Here is a 22684-nt window from a genome sequence, read left to right as displayed (position 1 = left end):
CCTTCCTTCCTTCCTTCCTTCCTTCCTTCCTTCCTTCCTTCCTTCCTCCCTTCCTCCCTTCCTTCCTCCCTTCCTTCCTCTCTTCCTTTCTCTCTTCTTTTCTTTCTTTCTCTTTCTTTCTTCTTTCTTTCTTTCTTTCTTTCTTTCTTTCTTTCTTTCTTTCTTTCTTTCTTTCTTTCTTTCTTTCTCCCTTCCTTCCTTCCTTCCGCCCTCCCTCCCTCTCTCTCTCTCTCTCTTTCTTTCTTTTTCTTTTGCAGTCAGAAAGGAAAGCTCTGAAGAGGCAACCGGTGAAGTTTATCCTTAAACAAGAGCTGGGGAGGACCTGAGACCACCTAGGGGAGCGTGAGAAAACCAGCAAGGGTTGAGAAGGGGAGGGAGTGGGTCCCCAGCTCTGGAGGAGCAGAACGGCCTCAGGACAGCCTGGCCCTAACCAGGTGAACGAGTTTAGTCCAGGCACTGAAAGCGGGCTGGGGACAACAGCACTGCTTGTTGCTCTAAGAAGCTGCGGTGGTGTTGCTTTGTCTTCAGGGGGCCTCCCAGGCAACACTGAGCAAAGTGCCAGGTGACCCCCAGCAGCTTCCGACTTTGCACAGCCCATCCGGACTTGTCCAGGACCGAGGACACGTGCGTATGTTCCTGAATGCACCCTGATTCTTGAGTAAAGTGCCACCTATCTCTAATGGTTGTTTTAAGGATGAAGGAACACCCCCCCGAAAGCACCCAGAACAACGTCAATCTCAGCTCTGTGAGTGTCCATCTTCCTCCCTCTAAGGCAGGCCCATCTCTCACCCCAATTATACATTAATTGGCAGAGTGCCAATGTCACTTGGACAAAGCACCCTATTCTCTGATAACTCAGAAGCTTACAAGAAAGGAAAAAGACACAGAATTAACCACATTGTGTGAGTGTAAGTGATGAGGTTGATTCTCCTAAACATCTCCTAAACATGGCAATCTGACTGAACACAATTCCCAACATGGAAATTTCCATATTGTTTTGAGCAAGGGTGTGATCACTGGAAAAAGCATAGTCTCCCTACTTTGAAGATAGCCCTCATTTAGGTGTGTAAACTCTGGTGTCTGTCATTCCGTTTTCTAAGTCTTGTTATTATGTAATTGGCCTCATGAATATCCTATTTGTCATTGCCTAAGGTGCTATTAATTAGCTTTTAAGGTCCTCAGAAATCATTAGGCCCACAAAAAAAAAATCTATCTGGACTGCAAAATTTTCATTTTTATGTTTACATTTACCAGTTGAATCTCTTCCATTACCAGGCAACAACTAACATCAGGACTTACTGAGTAAATACCAGATACATGCATTGTTATAGGCACTGAGGTATTACAAAAGAGAAATCAGACACAGTCCCTTGACCTCCCGTGCCTGCGATCTGACCAAAAACATAAGACAGCTTAACAGTGAAATCAATAGAGCTGTGCAGGAAGGGTCAACTAGAAATATCCTTAACAATTTTCACAACTCACATAGACTTTTACAAGGCCAAATTCAAAAGGAAAATATTTTATTAATTTTTTTAGGTTCTTCACTTTATTCACATTTCATTTTCATGTCTGCTTTAAGTTTTACTATGCCTTGTTCATTAAGTTTAAGAGGAGATGAGAAGACCAAAGTGAAATGGGACCAAAAAAAAAAAAAATTAGATGATGTAAGTTTTTTGAAAGAAAGAAGCCTGTCAATGACAGTGTTTTTGTTTTGAACTCCATATAACCCATTGTTAAAATCTTTGCATTACAATATTTGATCATTTAATCATTCAATGGGAACATGTCTTAGAGCGAGGCATGCAGATTTTACGATGTCCACTTTACATAAAAGAAAGTGTACATGAAAGGTCATTTGACTTCTCCAAAATCTTCCCATGAGTCATAAAAGCAGATATCAAGTGTCCTACCTTTTAGTCTTTTGCTGTGCCCACTTCACCCTATGTTCACTTATTTCAAAACATTGCTACTTCCATGTATTTCCAGGTTCTTTTCATAGCTGATTAGTTATGCCTGCAATGGCTCAAGAAAATATCTTTATCTTATATGTCCATGCTTTCTCAAAGGATACTGGCACTCACTTCAGAGCTGGGAGGGGTCTTTGAAATCTAGCCAATGTTCTCATTTTACAGATGAAGGCCCTGAGGCCCAGAGGTTAAGAAGCAACAAGAGCAACAAGATCACAAAGGCGATCAATGGTGTAAAAATGGATTCTACGAGAAAAGGTTAAAGACACTGAAATTGGTTCCCCTAAACAGATAATTTAATAACGACCTTTTTGTATTAGAATTATGATTCAAGATAAAGATTTTTTTTTTTTTTTTACTTCTCTCTGTCATTAGCAAAACAAGAAGGAATGAGTTTTGATTACAGTGAGCAAAAATAGTGAGGCTGAATATAAAAAAGAATTTTCTGGTAATTAGTATAATCAAAAACTGAGCTAGGAAACCTGGAGATATAATTTACATCACCTACAATTCACCCACTTAAAGTACACCATTGGGGCACCTGGGTGGTTCAGTCGGTAAACTGTCCAACTCCTGGCTCTTGATCTCAGCTCAGGTCTTGATCTCAGGGCCATGAGTTCAAGCCCTGCACTGGGCTCCATGCTGGGTGTGGAGCCTACTTAAAAGATAGATAGATAGATAGATAGATAGATAGATAGATAGATAGATAGATAGATAGATAGATAGATAGATATAGAACAATGGTTTTTAGTATATTCATAGTTGTGCAACAATAAACGGAACCCATTTTAGAATATTTTAATCAACTCAAAAAAACCTCTGTACCCCCATCTTCCCCAGCCCTAGGCAACCACTAATCTACTTTGTCTCTATGGATTGGCCATTCTGAAAATTACATGTAAATAGAATCATATAACATGCAGTCTTCTGTGACTGTCTTCTTTCCCTAGCGTAATGTTTTCAAAGTTCATTCTTGTGCCATGTATCAGTACTCTATTCCTTTTTATTGCCAAATAATACTCCATTGTATGGATAGACCACATTTTGCTTATTCATTCATTGGTTGTTAGACATTTGGGTTGTTTCCACCTTTTGGCTTTTATGAATATGCTGCTATGAATATTCATGTGCAAGTGCTTGTGTGGACATATGCTTTTATTTCACTTGGGTATATACCTAGAAGTAGAAAAGCTGGGTCAAATGGTAACTCTTTATTTAGCTTTTTAAGGAACTGCCAGACTGCTTTCCAAATTGGCTGCACCATTTTGTATTCCCACCAGCAGTGAAGAAGGGTTCCAACTTCTCTACATCCTCACCAACACTGTTATTATGACTTTTTTATCATAGCCATTTTAGTGAGTGAAGTGGTATCTCATTGTGGTTTTGCTTTGCATTTCTTTGATGACTAATGATGCTGAACATCTTTCCATGTGCTAATGGTTACTTATATATCTTCTTTGGAGAAATGTCTATTCAGATCCTTTTCCCATGAAAAAAAAATTTTTTTTTAAGATTTATTTATTTACTTTGAGAGAGAAAGTGAGTGTGCACATGTGTGCATGTGGGGGGAGGGGCAGAGGAGAGAATCTCAAGCAGACTCCCCACTGAGCAAGGAGCCTGAAGCAGGGCTCAATCCCACAACCCATGAGATCAAAACCCGAGCCAAAACCAAGAGTTGGATGCTCAGCCAACTGAGCCACCCAGAAGCCTAGAAAAATTTCTTTTTGAAAGGTTAAGTGTAGACTAGATTCTTTTTTTTTTTTTAAGATTTTATTTATTTATTTGACAGAGAGAAAGAGACAGTGAGAGGGAATACAAGCAGGGCGAGTGGGAGAGGGAGAAGCAGGCTTCCTGCTGAGCAGGGAGCCTGATGTGGGGCTTGATCTCAGGACCCTGGGATCATGACCTGAGCCAAAGGCAGACACTTAACGACTGAGCCACCCAGGCACCCCCTGTATACTAGATTCTTAATCTCTGGGTTGCTTCACACCTAATCCTCCATTATATAAATTATATGAGTCCTAATCAAATGAGTTTGATTTATTCCAGTTCTTTCTAGTTCTATGAATCTATGGTTTGCAAGAATTTTCATATCTCACGTCGGATTTTCATAGAATGGAAGCTGAAGATAAAATGATTCAAAATGTCCCTACTTCCTGCAGAGAAGAACTTTTTTTTTAAGATTTTATTTATTTATTTATTTGAGAGAGAGAGAGAGAGAAACAGCGTGAGAGGAGAGAGGGTCAGAGGGAGAAGCAGGCTCCCCGCTGAGCAGGGAGCCCAATGCGGGACTCGATCCAGGGACTCCAGGATCATGACCTCAGCCGAAGGCAGTCGCTTAACCAACTGAGCCACCCAGGCGCCCCTGCAGAGAAGAACTTTTGAGTAGAGGATCATGGAGATACATTTCAGGAAGGCCCTTTGAGCGGTGAGTCCTGCAAAACAGGCTCTCTATATTGGTGCAAAAACTGACACAGAAGGGGCCAGTGGGCAAATATGCTTCATTTTCTATGACACTTTGAAATTATTGCCTGAAAAGATAAACCTGGTTTTTGTCTGAATTACATTATGAGGTGATCCATCTTCAACCCCAGCTGAGAGTATAGCTGAGCTGTTTCCCTAAGTGAATGATGTAACATGAAAACATGCATCTCAAGATAAGCAGTTCAGCAGGGGCTCAGTGCGAATATGTTCATGAAAGGTACAGCCATGGATGGGCAAACCCAGCCCTCTGCTTCCAGGCCTTTCCCTTCATCTCTATAATAATTTATCATGTTGCTTCATTTAAATGTGAACATTTCAAAAATATTTTTTAAGTTTTTTTTTAAGTCTGTAGGCTCAACAGTCCCAAAAATAAGGCTCATGATGGTAGGAAGGAAATAAGGATGTACCCACTTGTGAGTGGGTAGATGTAAGATTTAAGAGTTAAGAGTAAAAAAATTATGACCAGTTCTGCGGCAGCGGAAGGCACCACAGTTGATCACTTGAACACAATATGAGTTATTGAATATTTAAGAATTGAGGATAGGAGTTTTTCTTTTTTTTCTTTTAAGACAAAAGGCCACTTATATTATCCATCACTGACATGCACACCACCATCCCAAATAGTAGTATTAAAGGAAATGTTATGAAGGTTACATGAACAGCTTGAAGGATCTGAACTATTGTTAACTGAAGAAGGGCAAAATATCTAAATGATAATTAGAAATTTTACATTTTAAAAAGGAGAAGAAAAACAAGTCACAGAGCTTTCTGATTACCCAAGACTCTTCTGGCTCATCTGTGGCTAGATACTGAGTGGCATAAAAGGCGAACAGGGCCATAATGCAAAACACCCATCACAGCCCTCCCCATACCTGATTCTCCAGCCTACCTTTATCTACTATGATGCTTCCTACTCAACTATTCTTGCACTTGTTGTGCCTGCTGCTGAACAAATCAACAGACATTCCCCTGAATCCAGTCTTTGGTGTAGGTTTGTAATGCCCGAAGTTCAGCCATGGCAGCCAAGGTCAGCCAGCACCTTCTAAAAAACAAAACAACTGTCAGTATCATAGGGGTTGGAGGAAAGACTGCAATTCTTTCTTTTAATGTGTTCTTCATACATCTTATAATCACCTTATAATTCAGTCAGTGATTCTTAAGCTGCAAAAGTTCTGGTTTGGGATTCTTGGTAGGATCCTTGAGCAAAAAGCCACGAGGACACCTCACTGCCATCACCCCTGCCTGTGGGCCAAAACATCAGAACATGTGATGGAAATGAGGACAAAGAAGCAAGGAATGGAGCCGAGGAACTTTCAGAATTTGCAGAGACTTTGAAAGTGCTTAGACCTCACATGTCACCAATAAAAAATATGACCCATCAAGAAGGGTCTGAACATGTCCTATGAAACAATTTTAAAAACCAAAAAGTTGAGTTTTAATTAAAGTTTAGCTTTAATTAATTACAAAAATAAATAAACAGAATGATGGAATGCTAGATGTAGCAAAACTAGGTCACGGAGGACCAGGACAATCTAGGCCAAACTTGGTAAGTGAATATATCATATAAGAACTTGAACTATAAACCAAACTGCCAAAAACACATTTAATAGGGAATTTCTCGGGCGCCTGGGTGGCTCAGTTGGTTAAGCGACTGCCTTCAGCTCAGGTCATGATCCTGGAGTCCCGGGATCGAGTCCTGCATCGGGCTCCCTGCTCAGCAGGGGGTCTGCTTCTCCCTCTGATCCTCTTCCCTCTTGTGCTCTCTGTCTCTCATTCTCTCTCTCTCAAATAAATAAATAAAATCTTTAAAAAAAATAGGGAATTTCTCTTGTTTCCATAGAAATTTATCTTTACCTATTTTAGAAATCAGTTTCTCTTTTTAGTGGTGATTACTAGAATAGAATTGAAATCCATAGATAAGGAAACCACTCCTATAGTTTCAAAGCTGAAGTCCATGACAACATGCGTACCCAATCTGAGTAGCCCTCAACAGCATGAGTTTTATGTTCTCAAAGGTCAGAACTCCCTTTGCCTTCTGTGGCTTTGGGAACAGATTGGTTAACCTATAGTATCTGAATGCCTGGATGGACTATAAAGCTTGTACGGTGGGCAAATTGAAACAGGCCAACAGCATGACACTGCTTGCCTACAGCGGGTCATAATTGCAGTCAATGTCTCCATGGTGACCTCTCTGAGCCATGAGGCCAGAACTGTGGGATTAATGACATCCCACGACTGGAGCAACCACAGTGCCGAGAACAGCTCTGACTACTGTAAGTAAGCCCCAAACCTCAAATTTAGATGAAAAATTTTAAGAACCTAATCCATACCAAGGGACCAATTTGGGTGGTTTTGGATGGAGAAGTCTCTCTGTGTGAGATCCAGGAAGCCCTGTTAGCTCTCTTACCTTCCGGAGGCCCCATGGTAGTATCGACAAGGAAGGGAAAGGATAGAGAACTTACTAGACAGAAACCAAGAATGAAAGAATGAGAATACCATGACTGCTCATTGTTCCTTGATACTGTGTCTTCTTAGATTAGCTGTCAACTGCTTTCATGTACTTAAAGCATAATTTGTTTAGGGTTGCCCAAAAGAATGTAGACCGTTGCCTTAATTATGTGTGTAACCACCCCAAAACAGTAAGAAATGAGGTTTTATTTCATTTAGGTGGTTCCAGGGAGAAACCTTTCCAGGACCCATGTTTGGGCACAGCTGTTCTCCCTGATCAGGGTCCTTGCAGTACCTAAGTAAGACTATCACCGTCCGACCTTGTTCTGTCTCTGGCCGCTGCTAATTGTGTTACTTCCTTTATGACAAAAAGGTCTTACTTTTTCCTACAATTGTGATATTCATGATCATTTCACCATTTATTCACCGACTAACCAAAATCCAATCCACCAGGATTTTCTATCCTACTTTCCTGTAGACTCTTAATTTCTCAAGTGCCTCAAAATAAATTCTATTTAAAATCTTTAGAGGTCCTAACTTAGGCCTCTAAAAATATTAAAAATACTTAAATATCTTATGGTTGTGTCCTCTCAGAGGCTGAGTATATTTCATCTTAATTTTCACCTCACTAGTCAAGTAAATGAGAGAAAACATAATTCATATTCATTGTGGGAAAACTGAATCAACCACTAAGCAGTAAAAAGACTACTAACCTAATGGATTACCTTACTTAATTGCTTCTCCTAGAGTTTAATCCCCTAACTACGTATAAAAAAGTCAGGGTGCCTGGCTGGCTCAGTCGGTTATGTGTCTGACTCTTGGTTTCAGCCCAGGTCATGATCTTAGGGTCATGATCTCAGGGTCATGAAATCAAGCCCCACTTTAAGCTCTGGGATTCCCCCTCCTCCTTCTTCCCCTTCCTCCACTCACACATGCCCTCTCTCTAAAATAAATAAATAAATAAAATCTTAAAAAAAAAAAAAAGACAAAATTACAAAGAAAACTATTAGATAGATGCAGGGGACTTGTCAATGGCAATGCCTTTATTACACAGAGATTAATTTAGACTTTTCTGATGAGTTTTGCTCTATTCTGTCGCTTGCTTATACGTATATGTGTTGGAACATCCATAACTCTAGTCGTGGGAGACAGCATTGTGTTAGCATCTTAGGAGATTTATGCAACTGGAACACAGTTATGAACCCTCAAATTAAAAATACCTGGGCGGCCAAATAATAATTGTCATAAAGCTCATTCTGTCCTCTGTGCCTGTTTCATAGCCTTTTAAGGTTACCTGGTTTCCAAAGCACAGCAAACCAGATGATGAGAGCAGGTGACAAGCAGAGACAGCCATCATTTTATGTTGGCAGCTACATTAAGTGGCAGATGACTGACAGGAAAATGAAAAAAAAAAAAAAAACTTTGAGAAAAGCAGGCAGTGACATAAGACCTCAAATCTCAGAGATCCAGAGGAATTTCATTTTCAGGATGAGCAACCCTAAGTGGCTTCTGTACTCATCACCCTATTTGAACACAGTGTGATAACTGACTTAATGACCCTCAAATGCTGGGACTGGGAAGATAACCCTAGGGATCGAGTCCAACACTCCCGATTTACAGATGAGCAAATGGAGGCCTAGAGAAGCCTTCAGGGCCAAGTTCAGGATCATAGCTGGTTGGTGGTGGAACTCCCACTAGAACCGGGATCCCCTGACCCTAGTGCATCTTTTTTTTTTTTTAATGAAAACATGGTTGAAGCCTCATTGGTTAAACATGACAGTTGATGAAATAATGTACAGAAGGGTAGCACTCAGACACAGAAGGGAGGGAAGTCTTGTTGGCTAGGATATTGTGAATCTGATACATAAAACGGTGGAGCATTTTTAATATTAATATTTGAAATAACTTTGCTCTTTCAGAAAATTAATTTCCATGAAGCAGTCCCTTCTCAGATGTTAAAATGTCCGCTCTTCAGAAAGGTCTCCCCTGACCACCCTGTTAAAAATAGGACCACTATCACTTTCTATCTCCTTACTTTGACTTAATATACTCTATAAACTATCACTTATAGATACCTTTCCTCTAAAGCTTCTTTTCAAGTTAACAGCTTAAGTCTTGTCGTTTTCTTCTAGTTTTTAAATAGAATAAATAGTTTTCTTTCCTTGGAAGAGATTTAGCCCTGATTCTGAAGCTCAGAACCACTAAACAGTCAAGGCATATGGGCCGAGCCCCCGGAAGAAGTCCCTGCAACTGATTCTGCCTGAATCCAACCTGAATAAGAAATGATGGAATCCCTTTATCATGATGGTATTTAGACACAAGTACCAATCAATATTCCAGCTTTAAGCTTGTGCCTCTGTCAAGATTTTCTATATGCAGTTCTGTTTTAAAAGAAAAGACTTGACTTACAGCTGAATCCAAGTAACACAAGCCTTTCTACAACATGGTTTCAGTATCATTCTTATTTTACTTGGCACTGAGAGCTTAAAACACATTCCTGCTTTTCCCCACTCCCTTCCCACATTCTTTAAAAGGGCAGGAACTATTATCTCTTTGATAATAGAGCAAAAACGTCAGCATAAAGCTAATTAGATACACACTTCTATTGAGATGGGAGGACAGCATCTGACATCTCCGTATTAGTTTGAACTAATGTCCTTAAATAATTATTTTAATTCCATATTGTTATAGCCTTGTTTCTAAGCAAGAGGTAGAGAGGTAGATTCGATGGTAAGAGAGCTGAGTAGTTGAAGAAAATTTAGAGAAAATAGTATTTCCTTAGCACCAAATAAATACTATTACTCCTGAAGTACAAAAAAAATATAGATAAAAAATAATCCTTTCAAATAAAATGTTATAGGATTGACTTTTTCTTTAACATCTGTGCCTACTTGTTCTTCCAACTATCTTGACATTAATTAGTGGATTCCTAGGTGTCAGTCCCTTGCCAACCTGAGATCAAAAGGGAATTAGAATTTAAGATGACTAATCATGTTCAATGCACTACCATCGGTTCCCCCTTAGGATTATATTTATATTATGTGTGAATTATAAACCTCCTCTGCAGACGAACCATGAGAGACGATGGACTCTGAAAAACAAACTGAGGGTTCTAGAGGGGAGGTGGGGTGGGGGGATGGGTTAGCCTGGTGATGGGTATTAAGGAGGGCACGTTCTGCATGGAGCATTGGGTGTTATATGCAAACAATGAATCATGGAACACTACATCAAAACCTAATGATGTAATGTATGGTGATTATCATAACATAATAAAAAAATTTTTAAAAAATAATAAACCTCCTCTGCCTGGCCTCTTAAATGTTGGGATGTCTCAGGGCTGAGTCCTTGACCCTCTTGTCTCTTCCCCAGGTGATGCCATCCACTTCCACAGCCTTAAATGCCATGAATGTGATGCCTCAATTGGTATTTCCAGCCCCACCCTCTTCCTGAGCTCCAGGCACCCCTGTCCAACTGCTTGCTGGACATCCCCCACTTGGATGTCTCCTAGGCATCTCAAACTTAGCATGAATGAAACTCGCCTCTCAATTTCTTCTCGCCAGAACTTACCCCACACACATCCTCATTTTAGTGGCATTGTCGTTGCTCAGACCCAAATCCTAGGCAGCCTCGACTTCTCTATCTCACTTCCTCCAGAGGAGCATTCACCATGGAGCTCTAGAAGCTTAAACTTCCAGATCTTTCGCTCGCACAGAGCCCCTCCAGAGGACCTCATTTTATGTTCGGTGTTTCATTTTTCTTATAGAGGGGCCTCAAACTGTGTTAGGTTTCAGGTCCCACAAAACTTGGATCTGCCTCTGCACCCTACATCCTGCTTTATTTCGGAAAGCAAACTATCTCGATCAGACCACTCTGGACACTGTCAATTGCTGTAGTCCAAGCCACCTTATTCTCTGGCCTGGAGTACCACAGTGACCTCCTCATGCTCCCCCAGCCTCCTCACTCCCTCCTACTGTTTTCTATATTACTCCAAAATCACCTTTTATAACTGTTTAAATGTTAAATGATCTGTTAAAACCCGTCATATCCCTTACTTAACCCGTTCCACTTAGAATAAGTCATACTACTGAAGGATTACAATGCCCCCGGCGATCTGGCCCCTGTTTGCCTCTCAGCCCTCCCCTCATGGCTTACTCCTCTCTGGCTGTACCCTTCTTTCCTCCCTGGAATACACCAGACTCCATTTTGTCTTGGGACTTTTACACTTGCTGTGTCCTCTGCTGGAAATAGGAATTTCTCCCATTTCTTTAATCGTCTCATCTTTTAAGTCTCTGCTCAAGTATCTCCCCCAACGTAGCACCCAACTCCACCCAGTCATTCTTGACCCACTATCTTCCTTTCACTGGTCACCGTATGAGCTATCTAATCTACTCAGTTGACTTTTTTATTGTCTGGCTTCTTCTAAAAGATAAGCTCCATGAAGTTGGGAACCCAGTCCTGCTCACTACTGAATCTCCACAAGGAGTGCCCACTGCCGAGAAGGTGCCCAATAAATATTTGCTAAATAAGTGAATAAGTAAAATGTTAAAAAAAAAAAATGCTAACACAGTAAAGCGTGGCATAAAGCAGTACAACACATAGTGTGGATGGAATTAAAGAGTATGAACTATATTATGAGGTTCCTTTTGTTTCTACTTCATTAACTACAGCCAGCTAAAACTCTCTCCTGCCAGTACATGAAAATTTGAGTTGTAGATTGATGTCACAATTGATATTCCACTGTGAATGCCATCATAATGCATGAGGTAAAATGTGCACATCATAGTATCCAAACTGTGAGATGCTTGCTATAAATAGCAAATGCATGGAGAGGAAAATAGATAGACTAAATCATGTCAGTATCTCTCTAGTCCCTTTCCTCCAAAATAATGGCTTAGGAATGCTCAGGTTTGAAGGTGAGGAATGCTATCATCCGTGTATTCTGAATTGAATTAAAAACAGTGTGAAAATAGGAAAAAAAACAGTAATTGAGGTCTGGATCAATTTCCTTCAGATCACTAAGGAAAAACAGTTTTTAAAATAACAGCTTTTTTGAGATATCATTCACATACCATAAAGCTCACACTTTTTAAATATACAGTTGTTTACTCATAGAGTTTCGCATCCATCACCACTGTCACATTCCAGAACATCTTCATCACCCCAAAAAGAAACTAGCAGTCACTCCACCTTCCCTCCCTTCCCCTCCAGGCCCCTGGCAAACACGAATCTACTTTCTGTGTCTATGGATTGGCTGCTTCTGGACATTTCACATAAATGGAACCAAAAAATATGTGACTTTTTGTGTCTGGCTTCTTTCACTTGGCCTAATATTTTTAAGGTTCATCCACGTTGCAATATGTATCAGTACTTTGTTTCTTTTATTGCCAAATAGATATGCCACATTTTGTCTATCTATTCATCAGTTTATGTATATTTTGGATTATTTCCACGTTTTGGCTATCATGAATAATGTTGCTATGAACATTCATGTAAAAGTTTTTGTGTAGACATATGTTTCCATTAGCATGTATTTAGTAGAATTGCTGGGTCATATGGTAACTTTTTGCATAACTTTTGAAGAACTGCCAAACTGTTTGTCAGCTTGACTGCACCATTTTATGGTCCGATCAGCAATGTGCTCGGGGTCCAGGATGAGGGGTCCCAATTTCCCCACATCCTCATCAGTACTTGCTATTGTCTTTTTTATTATAGTTATCCTAGCAGTATACCCTCTTTTGGTTTTGACTTATATTTCCCTAATGACTAATGACGTTGAACATTTTTAACATACTCTCTAGCCATTTGCACTCATGTATCTTCTGTGGGGAAAGGTCTATTCAAATGTCTGTTTTGCCTACTTTTTAATCGGGTGTCTTTTCATTATTGAGTGTAACAGTTCATTATATATTCTGGATACAAGTCCCTTATCAGATATAGGATGAGCAAATATTCTCTCCCATTCTATGGGTTGTCTTTTCACGCTCTTGATGGTTTCCTTTGAAGCACGGAAGTTTTTAATTTTGATGAAGTCCAATTTATCCTTCCTCTCTTTTTTGTCTTTTGTAATTTTGGTGCCATATCTAAGAAACCATTGCCTAATCAAAGGCCTTATTGCTTTCTTCTAAGAATTTTACAGTTTTATCTCCTATATTTAGGTCTATGCCCCATTTTGAGATTTGCATATGGTACAAGGCAGCAGTTCAGCTTCATTCTTTTGCATGTGGACATCCAGTTGTACCAGCAACATTTGTTGAGAAGACGGTGCTTTCACATGAATGGCCTTGGCACCTGTATTTGTCAGGGTTCTCCAGAGAAAATGAACCAAGAGGATATATATAAAGAGATCTATTTTAAGGAACTAGCTCATGTGATTATGGGGACTGGCATGTCTGAAATCCTCATGGCAGGACAGCAAGTGTAAATTCAGGCAAGAGTTGATTTTGCAGTATGGAGTCTGAAATTTGCAGACCAAGCCAAAAGGTGTTTCTATGTCCTGAGGCAGAAATGCTTCTTCCTCTGGAAACCTGCCTTTGCTATACAGGCTTTCCACTGGTTAGATGAGACCCACCCATTATGGAGGGTAATCTACTTAGAGTCAACTGATTGTAAATGTTAATCACATCTACAAACATCTTCACAGAAACATCTAGTGTTTGACCCAACAACTGGGCACCATAGCCTAGCCAAGCTGAAACCTAAAATCAACCATCATGGCACTCTTCTCAAAAATCAATTGACCACAAATATAAGGTTTATTTCTGAAGTCCTCATTCAAGTTCATGGATCTTTGTGTCTATCATTATGCCGGTATCACAGTGTAGCTTTATAATAAGCTTTAAAATCAAGGTGTGAGTCCTTCAACTCTTGTTTGGTTTGAGATTATTTTGGCTATGTGTAGTCTCTTGCAATTCATATGACTTTTAGGATCAGCTTTTTCTGAAGAAAAAAAGCAGTTGAAATTTAGATAGGTATTGCTTAAATCTGTAGATCAATTTGGGGAGTATTGCCATCTTAATATTAAGTCTTCCAATTCATGCACATGGAATGCCTTTCCATTTATTCAGATATTTCTAAATTTCTTTAGCCATGTTTTATGATTTTTGGTGTATAAGTCTTATATGTTTGTTAAACTTGTTCTGAGTATTTTATTATTTTTTGGTGCTATCGTAGAGATTTTTTTATTTCATTTTTTGATTGTTCATTGCTAGTACATGATACATGATTTCTGTGTATTAATCTTGTATCCTGCAACCTTGCTGAATTCATTTATTTGTTTTAATAACATTTTTGTGGATTCATCAGGATTTTCTCTATACAAGATCATACCATCTGTGACTCTCCAGTATAATGTTGAATAGAAATGATGACAATGGACATTCTTGTCTTTTTCTTGATCTCAGGAAGAAAGCATTCATTTTTCACCCCAGTAAGTACGATATTAGCTGTGGGTTTTTCATAGATGGAAATTTAAGGAAGTTGCCTTCTATTCCTAGTCTGTTGAGTGTTTTTATCGTGAAAGAGTGTTGGATTCTGTCAAAAGCTTTTTCTGCATCAATTTCAATGATCATGTGGTCTTTATACTTTATTCCATTAATATGGTATATTACATTGATTGATTTTCTTATGTTATACCAACTTCACATTCCTAGGATAAATCCCACCTAGTCATGATATATGATTCTTTTTATATGTTGCTGAATGCAGTATGCTAGGATTTTGTTGAGAATTTTTGCATCAATATTTATGTTGGTATGCAGTTGCCTTGTGATGTCTTTGGTTTTGGTATCAAGTTAAAACTGGCTTCATAGAATAAATATTCACTCTGCTTCTAGTTTTTGGAAAACCTTAGAAAGGATTGGTATTAATTCTTCTTTAAATGTTTGGTAAAATTCCCCAATAAGGCCATCTAGCCCTGGAATTTTGTGGGAAATTTTATTACTAATTCAGTCTCTCTGCTTGTTATGGGTCTATTCAGATTTTCTTTACTTTTTTTAAGATTCTATTTATTTATCTGAGAAAGAGAGCAGGAGCAAGCAAGCAGGGGGAGGAGCAGAGGGAGAGGGACAAGTAGACTCCACACTGAGCATGGAGCTGGATGTGGGACTCCATCTCAGGACCCTAAGATCATGACCTGAGCCGAAATCAAGAGTTGGACACTTAGCCAACTGAGCCACCCAGGCACCCCACTATTCAGATTTTCTATTTCTTCTCAATTTCATTTTGTAGTTGTGACTTTTTAGGGATTTCCATTTCATCCATGTTATCTAATTTGTTAGCATACAACTGTTCATAGCATTTCATTATAATTTTTTTATTCCGGAAAGTGCGGTATTAATAGCCCCTTTTATTTTTAATTTTAGTAATTCAGTCTTTTTTTTTTCTTGATCTAGCTAAAGGTTTGTCAATTTTGTTGATCTTTTCAAAGGAGCAGCTTTTTTTCCTCTTGGTTTTTTAATTCTCATTTCACTTATTTCCTTTCTCGGTTGTATTATCTCTTCTGCTTGCTTGGGTTTAGTTTGCCCTTTCTCTAGTTTTGAAGAAACTAGGTGACATTATTGATTTGAGCTCTCTTTTATTTTTTACCAAAGATGTTTGCAACTCTGAAGTTTCCCAAGAGCACTGCTTTCACTGTATCCCTTAAGTTTTGGTCTCCTGTGGTTTTGTTTTCATTCATCTTAAAGTATTTCCTAATTTCTCTTGTGATTCCTTCTTCAACCCATTTGTTATTTAGAAGGGATGCTGGCCCACTTATTTGTGAATTCCTCAGATTTCCTTTTGTTCTTGATTTCAAATTTCATTTCACTGAAGATGGAGAACATACTTTGTATGATTTGAGTCTTTTTAAATCTACCAAGACTTGTTTTATGGCCCAACATGTGATCTCTTCTGGAGAATGTTCCCTGTGCACTTGAGAAGAATATGTATCCTGTTGTTGTTGGATGGAGTGTCCTACAGATGTTTGTTAGGTCTAGATGGTGTATAGTGTTCTTCATGTCTTCTGTTTGTTGTTCATCTTCTGCCTAGAGGTCCTATCCATTATTAAGAGTGGAGATTGAGAGGAGTTCCCTGGTTTCTGCTGATTCTTGAGGCCTAGGAAGGCACCCTCCCCCAACAGAATTCAAAGACCTGACAATGTCCCTGTATTGTGGAGTTGCTTGCAGGAGAAAATCTTTTTGGTACTTTAGGCTGCTGTCAACTTATGTCACTAAGACCCGGTATTTATTTGAACTGAAGGAAGATGATGATGCATGTAAAAAAGCCCAGCAGACAGGAGCATTTTATCTCTTTCATAGCCTGGCTCCTTTGCTTCAGAAATTGGGACACCAATACCAGGCCTCCAGGCATAGCCTACTAGAGTTGGAAAGGCTCCTGGCAAGGTTTGGACAGGACACACAAAGAATAGAAGACTCTGTGCTGACTGGATGCTCTGAACAGCATGAAGCGTGGTTTGCTCTGGATCTAGGTCTAAAAAGCTCCTCTTCCATAAATGCTTCCTTACAGAAACCAGAAATGGAGACAGAGCTCAAGGGCTCTTTCACTGAGCTGAGGAAGGCTCTTTCAGCTGAATACAAAGGATGCCTCCTTGCTGACCACAGCTCAGGCTCTTCTCTGTTGGCATGATGCTCATCAGTTCTGTAGCAGAAGCGGGCAGCCCACCAAGAAGAATATGACTGGCAGCAAGCGTGTGTGCCCTTCCAATAAGATTATCTATTATCCACAGATGGCTCCTGGGGTGATCACTCTGGTGTCAGATGGGACTCGATGTCTGCTTGCCCGCCAGAGTTCCTTAAGGGAATGTATTCTGCCTTGGCAGGTTTTTGTGATATAGGTGAAAGTCTGGAAGAGGCTGTCCGGAGAGAAGTTGCAGAAGAGGTGGGATTGGAGGTGGAAAGACTGCAGTACTCTGCATCCCAGCACTGGCCCTTTCCTACTAGCTCACTCATGATTGCTTGTCATGCAACTGTGCAAGCAGGGCAGACAGAGATCCAGGTGAACTTGAAAGAACTAGAGGCAGCTGGCTGGTTCAGTTATGATGAGGTAGCCACAGCCCTGAGGAAAAACAATCCATATACTCGGCAACAGTATGGGACATTCTGGTTGCCCCCTAAGTTAGCCATTGCCCACCAACTGATTAAGGAGTGGGTGGAAAAGCCGTCCTGCTCTACCCTGCCCGTTTAGCTCAGATTGAGCCACCTAGATCAGTATCCTGGAGGGGCATAAATGAGATCAGTTGATAAAGGGGAGGTGACCAAAGGCCATCTCCAACTTTATACTAAGGCAGAACGAGGATGAATATAGCAGTGTAAGGAAGTTCTTGTTCACAGGCAACCAAAGTGCCAAACTGATAATGACACTTGTCAAAATCAGAGGGAAGTTTGAAGCATTAGTTTGGATATAGGCCCCCATGCACCCATTTTCACTGTCTTGGAAGCAAACATCTTTTGGCATGTATCTCGTTAATGCTGGGTTTACACTAACTGCCAAAATGTGCCTGGTATAATTTTAATTTTATCTTAGTATTGAAGATACATAGCAAATCTCAACCCACTACTGAGTTACCTTTCATCCTCATAGGACTAAGAAAAAAGGCACAATATAACATTAAAACTTTCATGTACAGGTATTTTGTACATGGTATTTAAGTAAAAGCCTTATTTCTTTAAGGCATCTGAAGGGATGAAGAAAGTGGGAGCCAAGGCCTTCCTCAGAGTACTCTGTAATAAATCAGATGCAGTGATGTTCTGCTGGGGTAACTGCATCCCAGTGGGGCTTAAGAGAGCTATGTCTTTTGCTGTTACTTGCTCAGCTTGTGACCCAAGGAAAAGATGATCACTTTGCCATGTCTGATTTCCTAAATATAAAATGGTCACTGCCATTTGCATACTGTTAAGTGTTGTAACTTCAGCTAAGGGATTAATGAGAGCGAACCATTTCTTGTTTTATGGGATAAACTAAATTTAGGATTGCTCATCATTCACGTATGTCATTCTATACCTTGTCATAAGGGAGAATTTATCTGGAGGAAATAAAATAAATTTACACACACACACACACACACACAAAAGAGTGGAGATTGAAGTCTCCAACTATTTTTTTGAATTTCTCCCTTCAGTTCTGTCAAGTTTTGCTTCATGTATTTTGGGGCTCTGTTGGTAGGTACGTGTGTATGTAACTGCTGTGTCTTCCTGACTGATTGATGCTTTGATCATAATAAAATATCCTACTTTGTCTTAGATAATTTAATCTTAAAATCTATTTTGTCTGATACAGGATAGCCATTTTGGCTCTCTTTTGGATACTGTTTACATGGGATATCTTTTTCCGTCCTTTTACTTTCAACCTACCTTGTTCCACAGAAAAACACTTAAAACTAAATTCTTCTGCTATGTATATTTTTATTTCAGGTGTTACAATACAGTGAATGATGGCTTTTAAACCATTCACCACATTTAAATGAAAATCAACATAAAAAAAAATAAAAAATAAAAAGAGTTCTTCTTTCCCCCAGCTCTTAACTAGTTCTTGACTTAACTTATAAGGATTTATTCTAGAGGATCAAATTTGGAGTCTTACTTTCTAGAGGTTCACAAATCTCTTTAATGTCCAACCAGCAGGGAAAGGAAATTCCTAAGCAAGGAACACTGCTCAGGAAGTACTGTACCATGTCTCCAAATCCCTGAGAATCAAGTCGGAAAACTGGAAGCAACAGAAAGCACTATAAGGTAACTTATTTTCACTTTGTTGACAAGTCACTTCCTAAATCTAAATTAACAAAGTATGTAGGACACTTGTGTATAGCTAGTTGGTTATTTTACTCTCTAGCGAAGTACTGTTGAATAGAAATAACATGTGAACCACAAATGCAAGTCACACATGTAATTTTAAAGTTTCTAATAGTCATATTTTTAAAAGTAAAAACGGAAAAATTGTTAATGCAGTTAATAGTTATCACTTATTAATAAGTATAATTAACATATTTTATTTAACCCAATATGTTATCATTTCTGCACGTGATCAACATAAAATTGTTAATTATTCCTTTTTTTAAGATTTATTTATTTAGGGCACCTGGGTGGCTCAGCCGGTTAAGCATCTGTCTTCGGCTCAGGTCATGATCCCAGGGACCTGGGATCTCAGCAGAGAGTCTGCTTCTCCCTCTCTCTCTGTCCCTCCCCCTTCATGTGTGCTCTCTTTCTCTCTCTCAAATAAATAAGAGAGAGAGCAGGAGTGGGAGAGGCAGAGGGAGAGGGAGAGAGAGAATCTCAAGCTGACTCCCCTCTGAGCACGGAGCCAGACTCAGGGCTCCATCTTACAACCCTGAGATCATGACCTGAGCTGAAATCAAGAGTTGGACACTTAACCAACTGACCCAGCCAGGCACCCTGTTATTGTTAACAATAACAATAAAATTGTTATTCTTAATTTTCTACTAGGTCTCTGAAATTTAGTCTGCACCTTACTCTTAAAGCACACTTAATTTCAAACTAGCTACATTTCAAGTGATCAATAACCACAATGGCTAGCGGCTACCACTCTGGACAAAGAACTATAGCATTTAAAACTGAAAATGGCCTTAAAATGCTCTCTTTTGATTACATCAAACTTAAATAATTTTTTCTTAACCACAGTTTATTATACATTGCTATAACATGACTGCTTATATAATAGGAGTATAAAAACATAATAACCTAACAAGTAGATGTACAATCAGAATTAAATTTACGAATCTTGGAGGTTTCAATCTGAATCAGTAATGACAGCTAACATTTATTAAGCATTTACTCTGTGATAGGCACTATGCCAAGTATTTTAACACATGGTGGAAGGTACTTCTGTTATCTCCATTTCATAGAAGAGGGAACTGGGGCTGAGAAAGTTTAATTAACTTGGGCAAGATCACAGCATGCAAGTTGTAAAGTCAAAATTATTTGAATTCTCATTCTGGCTGGCTCTTGGAGCCTGTGATCCTAGCCTCCAAACTCTACACCTCCCTAAAATGTACCCAAAAACCTGCAGAATTCAGTAATTTTCACATATAAAACTATGAGAGAGAGAAACAGAGAAAGAGCAAAAGAAATTAATCGAATCCAAATATCCCCTGCTTGTCTTCAATTTAACAATTTGCTGACTATTGGGTGCAGTACCCTTTGGGAATATGAAGGTTTCACTTGCCCCTGGTTGGCATGCTCTGACTGTAACAGACAGCTTCAGACAGGGGTTTGAAAGTCTTGATAAAAAGCAGCTGAAGAAATGTAAACAGTTCATTTTATTTTCAGCAAACAACTTTTCTCAACAGTTCTCATCTCTTTTGCTGGCTCTTACCTAAGCAACAAATAGCATCAATATTAGAAAGAGTTAGAAATCTTATTTATCAGTCCAATGCCTATTAACTATCCTTAATCCATCAATGTACTATTTTATTCTGCATAATTGGGAGGGAGACTAACAGAAAATATACAAATACACTTTCTACACACACAGTGTGATGCATACATCCATATCACATGTAGCTGTCTGAGGTCTATTCCTTATTTAATCCTAAAATCTGTCTAATTAATAATAGTTGATAATTATTGAGTACTATACAGACACCATGCCATGAGAATTTACAAATATTATCCTAACTTTTACAATACCCCTATGAAGAAGTGTTATTCCCCTTTTACAAATGAAAAAACAAAGCCAACTTTTTTCATTGTACCAAGTTAACTATTAATACAAACACCTGTAAAGAATACCATCACCTCATATCTGTATACAGTTATAGATTATAATATTTTCATTTATATTATTTAAACTGACCCTCATAATAAGTTGTGATACAGAGAGCACGTGTGCTTACAACTACCAGGACAAGTAGTTGAGGTTCTTTTGGAGTCCTGGGGCAACTTTTAAAAATTTACAGATTGCTCATTTGGGAGAATCTTATTTTATTTACACTCAGCATCCAATAAACCAGAAATGACAGACAAGACCAAATTCTACTCCAGCTGAGAGAAGCTTTCACAGAGTTTTTAAAAGCCTAACTTCTCCAACCACCCCCATTAACATGAAAACCCATAAAACCAAGAGCAGTACCTGAAGAAGATTCTGATGCTCTCTCGTTAAGGAGTCTTGCCTCCTGTATTATGATAAATAGGTCATGACCAGGCTGTGCAGTACCTTCTGACGAACAACAAAAATCCCAAATTACCAGAGCACCTTGGTGGCTCAGTCAATTAAGCACCAACTCTTGATTTTGGCTCAGGTCATGACCTCAGGGTTTGTGAGATCGAGCCCCAAGCCCCATGTGGGGCTCTGCACTCAGCGGGAAGTCTGCTTGAAGATTCTCTCCATCTGCCCCTCTCCCTACTCCCTCTCTCTCTAAAATAATCTTTAAAAAAAAAAACTAAATTACCTAGATTTCATGTCCTAGTTGAGAGAAACTTCAAGTCTTCCATTTTCCCAACCTCACCCTTTTTCACAAGGGGTTGTAAATGCTCTGAGCAAATATGCCCCCAGAATTTAACAGAGGTAGGGTCAGGTCTAATAAGCTGAAGTGAAAGGTATCAGGAGCTGGCTGTTCACAGTTAACTGGGCCAAAGCAATGACAGCTAATCGGGAGTGAACAAAACTTAAGGTTTTCCACCCCTCCATTTCATTTCCAAATAATTTAATGTCAGAACTGTTGTGATTAATATCATACCTTAACAGCCATTATTATTCCATTTTATAGATGAGAAATCGAGGCTTAGAGACATTAAGTGCTCACTCAAGTGTACATAAGTAGTAGGAGACCAAATACCCAAATTCACTCAAGTTCAAGGTTCTTTACCTTCCAACATCTAATCTCCTTGGGAAATAAACCTATATTCCTATGGGCTGCCATTATACAATATCCGAGCTATTTTCTTATGGGGAGAGAATACTCATAAAACAAACAGGACTCTCTCCATGGGAAATGGGTTTCTAAGTGCCATAAATTCCCAAAAGGCTGAGCATTAGGAACTCTCCAAACTGGCAGGCCTGCTGTTGAAAATGCAGTTCCCACTTTGGAGGCTTCCTGGACACCAGAACTGGTCTCAGTTGTCAGGATGGCTGATAATCACCCCAAGTTTACAGAAATTTCTCCCATTTGGGGATCTCTTTATTCCTTACCCTTAAAAATCTCCTTCCCTTTTGACTGGAAACTTACAATATTAAAATAAGGGTAGGCTGACATTTCATATTCTAGCAGTTGATGTCACCATTAACTTGTTTTATTTATAACCTGAAATAATAAGTTTATGCTTTGCCTCACCAAAAACACAAGCTCCCTACCTTGACATATCTGTAGACTTACGTTGGAATTTCTATTATTTAATAATTATTAAACAAATATATGTAATCTACAGAGTCATTGCCAATAAAACACATACCACAGATTTTTAAAAAGTAACTGGAGATCAGGCCATACCTAAGCAAGCCTCTAGACAGGTCATCTTATTTCCCTGGTAACCTAGTCATAAAATGGTTTTGGTAAGTAATTCCTAAAATCTTAATAATTTTGAGTGAGGAAAAAAAACTCCTCAGAATCCAGACATGACCACCGCTGACCTAAATAAATAAATATCAAGCAAAAAAAAAAAAAAAAGAACTACCCCAAATTAATCTACATAACGGTCTATCTTTAAAGAAATAATGTGTCATAAGAACAACAAATTGTCACATCTAAGAAACATCAATTCTACAAAGATAGGTCTGTAGACCTCTTGTCGAGAACGCATCACTGACACAGCTAAAACTTTCTAAGGGAGTTTTCT

General features: G+C 39.1%; 1 protein-coding gene and 1 long non-coding RNA gene across 2 annotated transcripts in view; one reads left to right on the top strand and one right to left on the bottom strand.

The window, feature by feature from the left end:
• Nucleotides 1-5788, bottom strand: part of LOC118009282 — an 11988-nt gene extending 6200 nt beyond the window's left edge. The window contains exons 1-2 of the long non-coding RNA XR_004678868.1: nt 5589-5788; nt 5344-5496 (exon numbers count right to left, since the gene is read on the bottom strand). This is a non-coding gene — a long non-coding RNA (uncharacterized LOC118009282). The remainder of the gene's footprint in view (nt 1-5343; nt 5497-5588) is intronic.
• A 10238-nt stretch (nt 5789-16026) lies between these two features.
• Nucleotides 16027-17081, top strand: LOC118009636 (nucleoside diphosphate-linked moiety X motif 13-like). Its single transcript, XM_035003785.1, is given in 3 exon segments — nt 16027-16453; nt 16455-16687; nt 16690-17081. Coding segments are annotated over 3 exon segments (1044 nt in total). The 5' UTR covers nt 16027-16034.
• The last annotated feature ends 5603 nt before the right edge of the window (nt 17082-22684 follow it).

This window comes from Mirounga leonina, unplaced genomic scaffold (assembly GCF_011800145.1).
Source record: "Mirounga leonina isolate KUSES-001 unplaced genomic scaffold, KU_Mleo_1.0 Mir_127, whole genome shotgun sequence".
Classification (NCBI taxonomy): Eukaryota; Metazoa; Chordata; class Mammalia; order Carnivora; family Phocidae; genus Mirounga; species Mirounga leonina.
The sequence above is the reverse complement of the archived record's forward strand: the minus strand, read 5'-3'. Positions and strand labels throughout refer to the sequence as shown.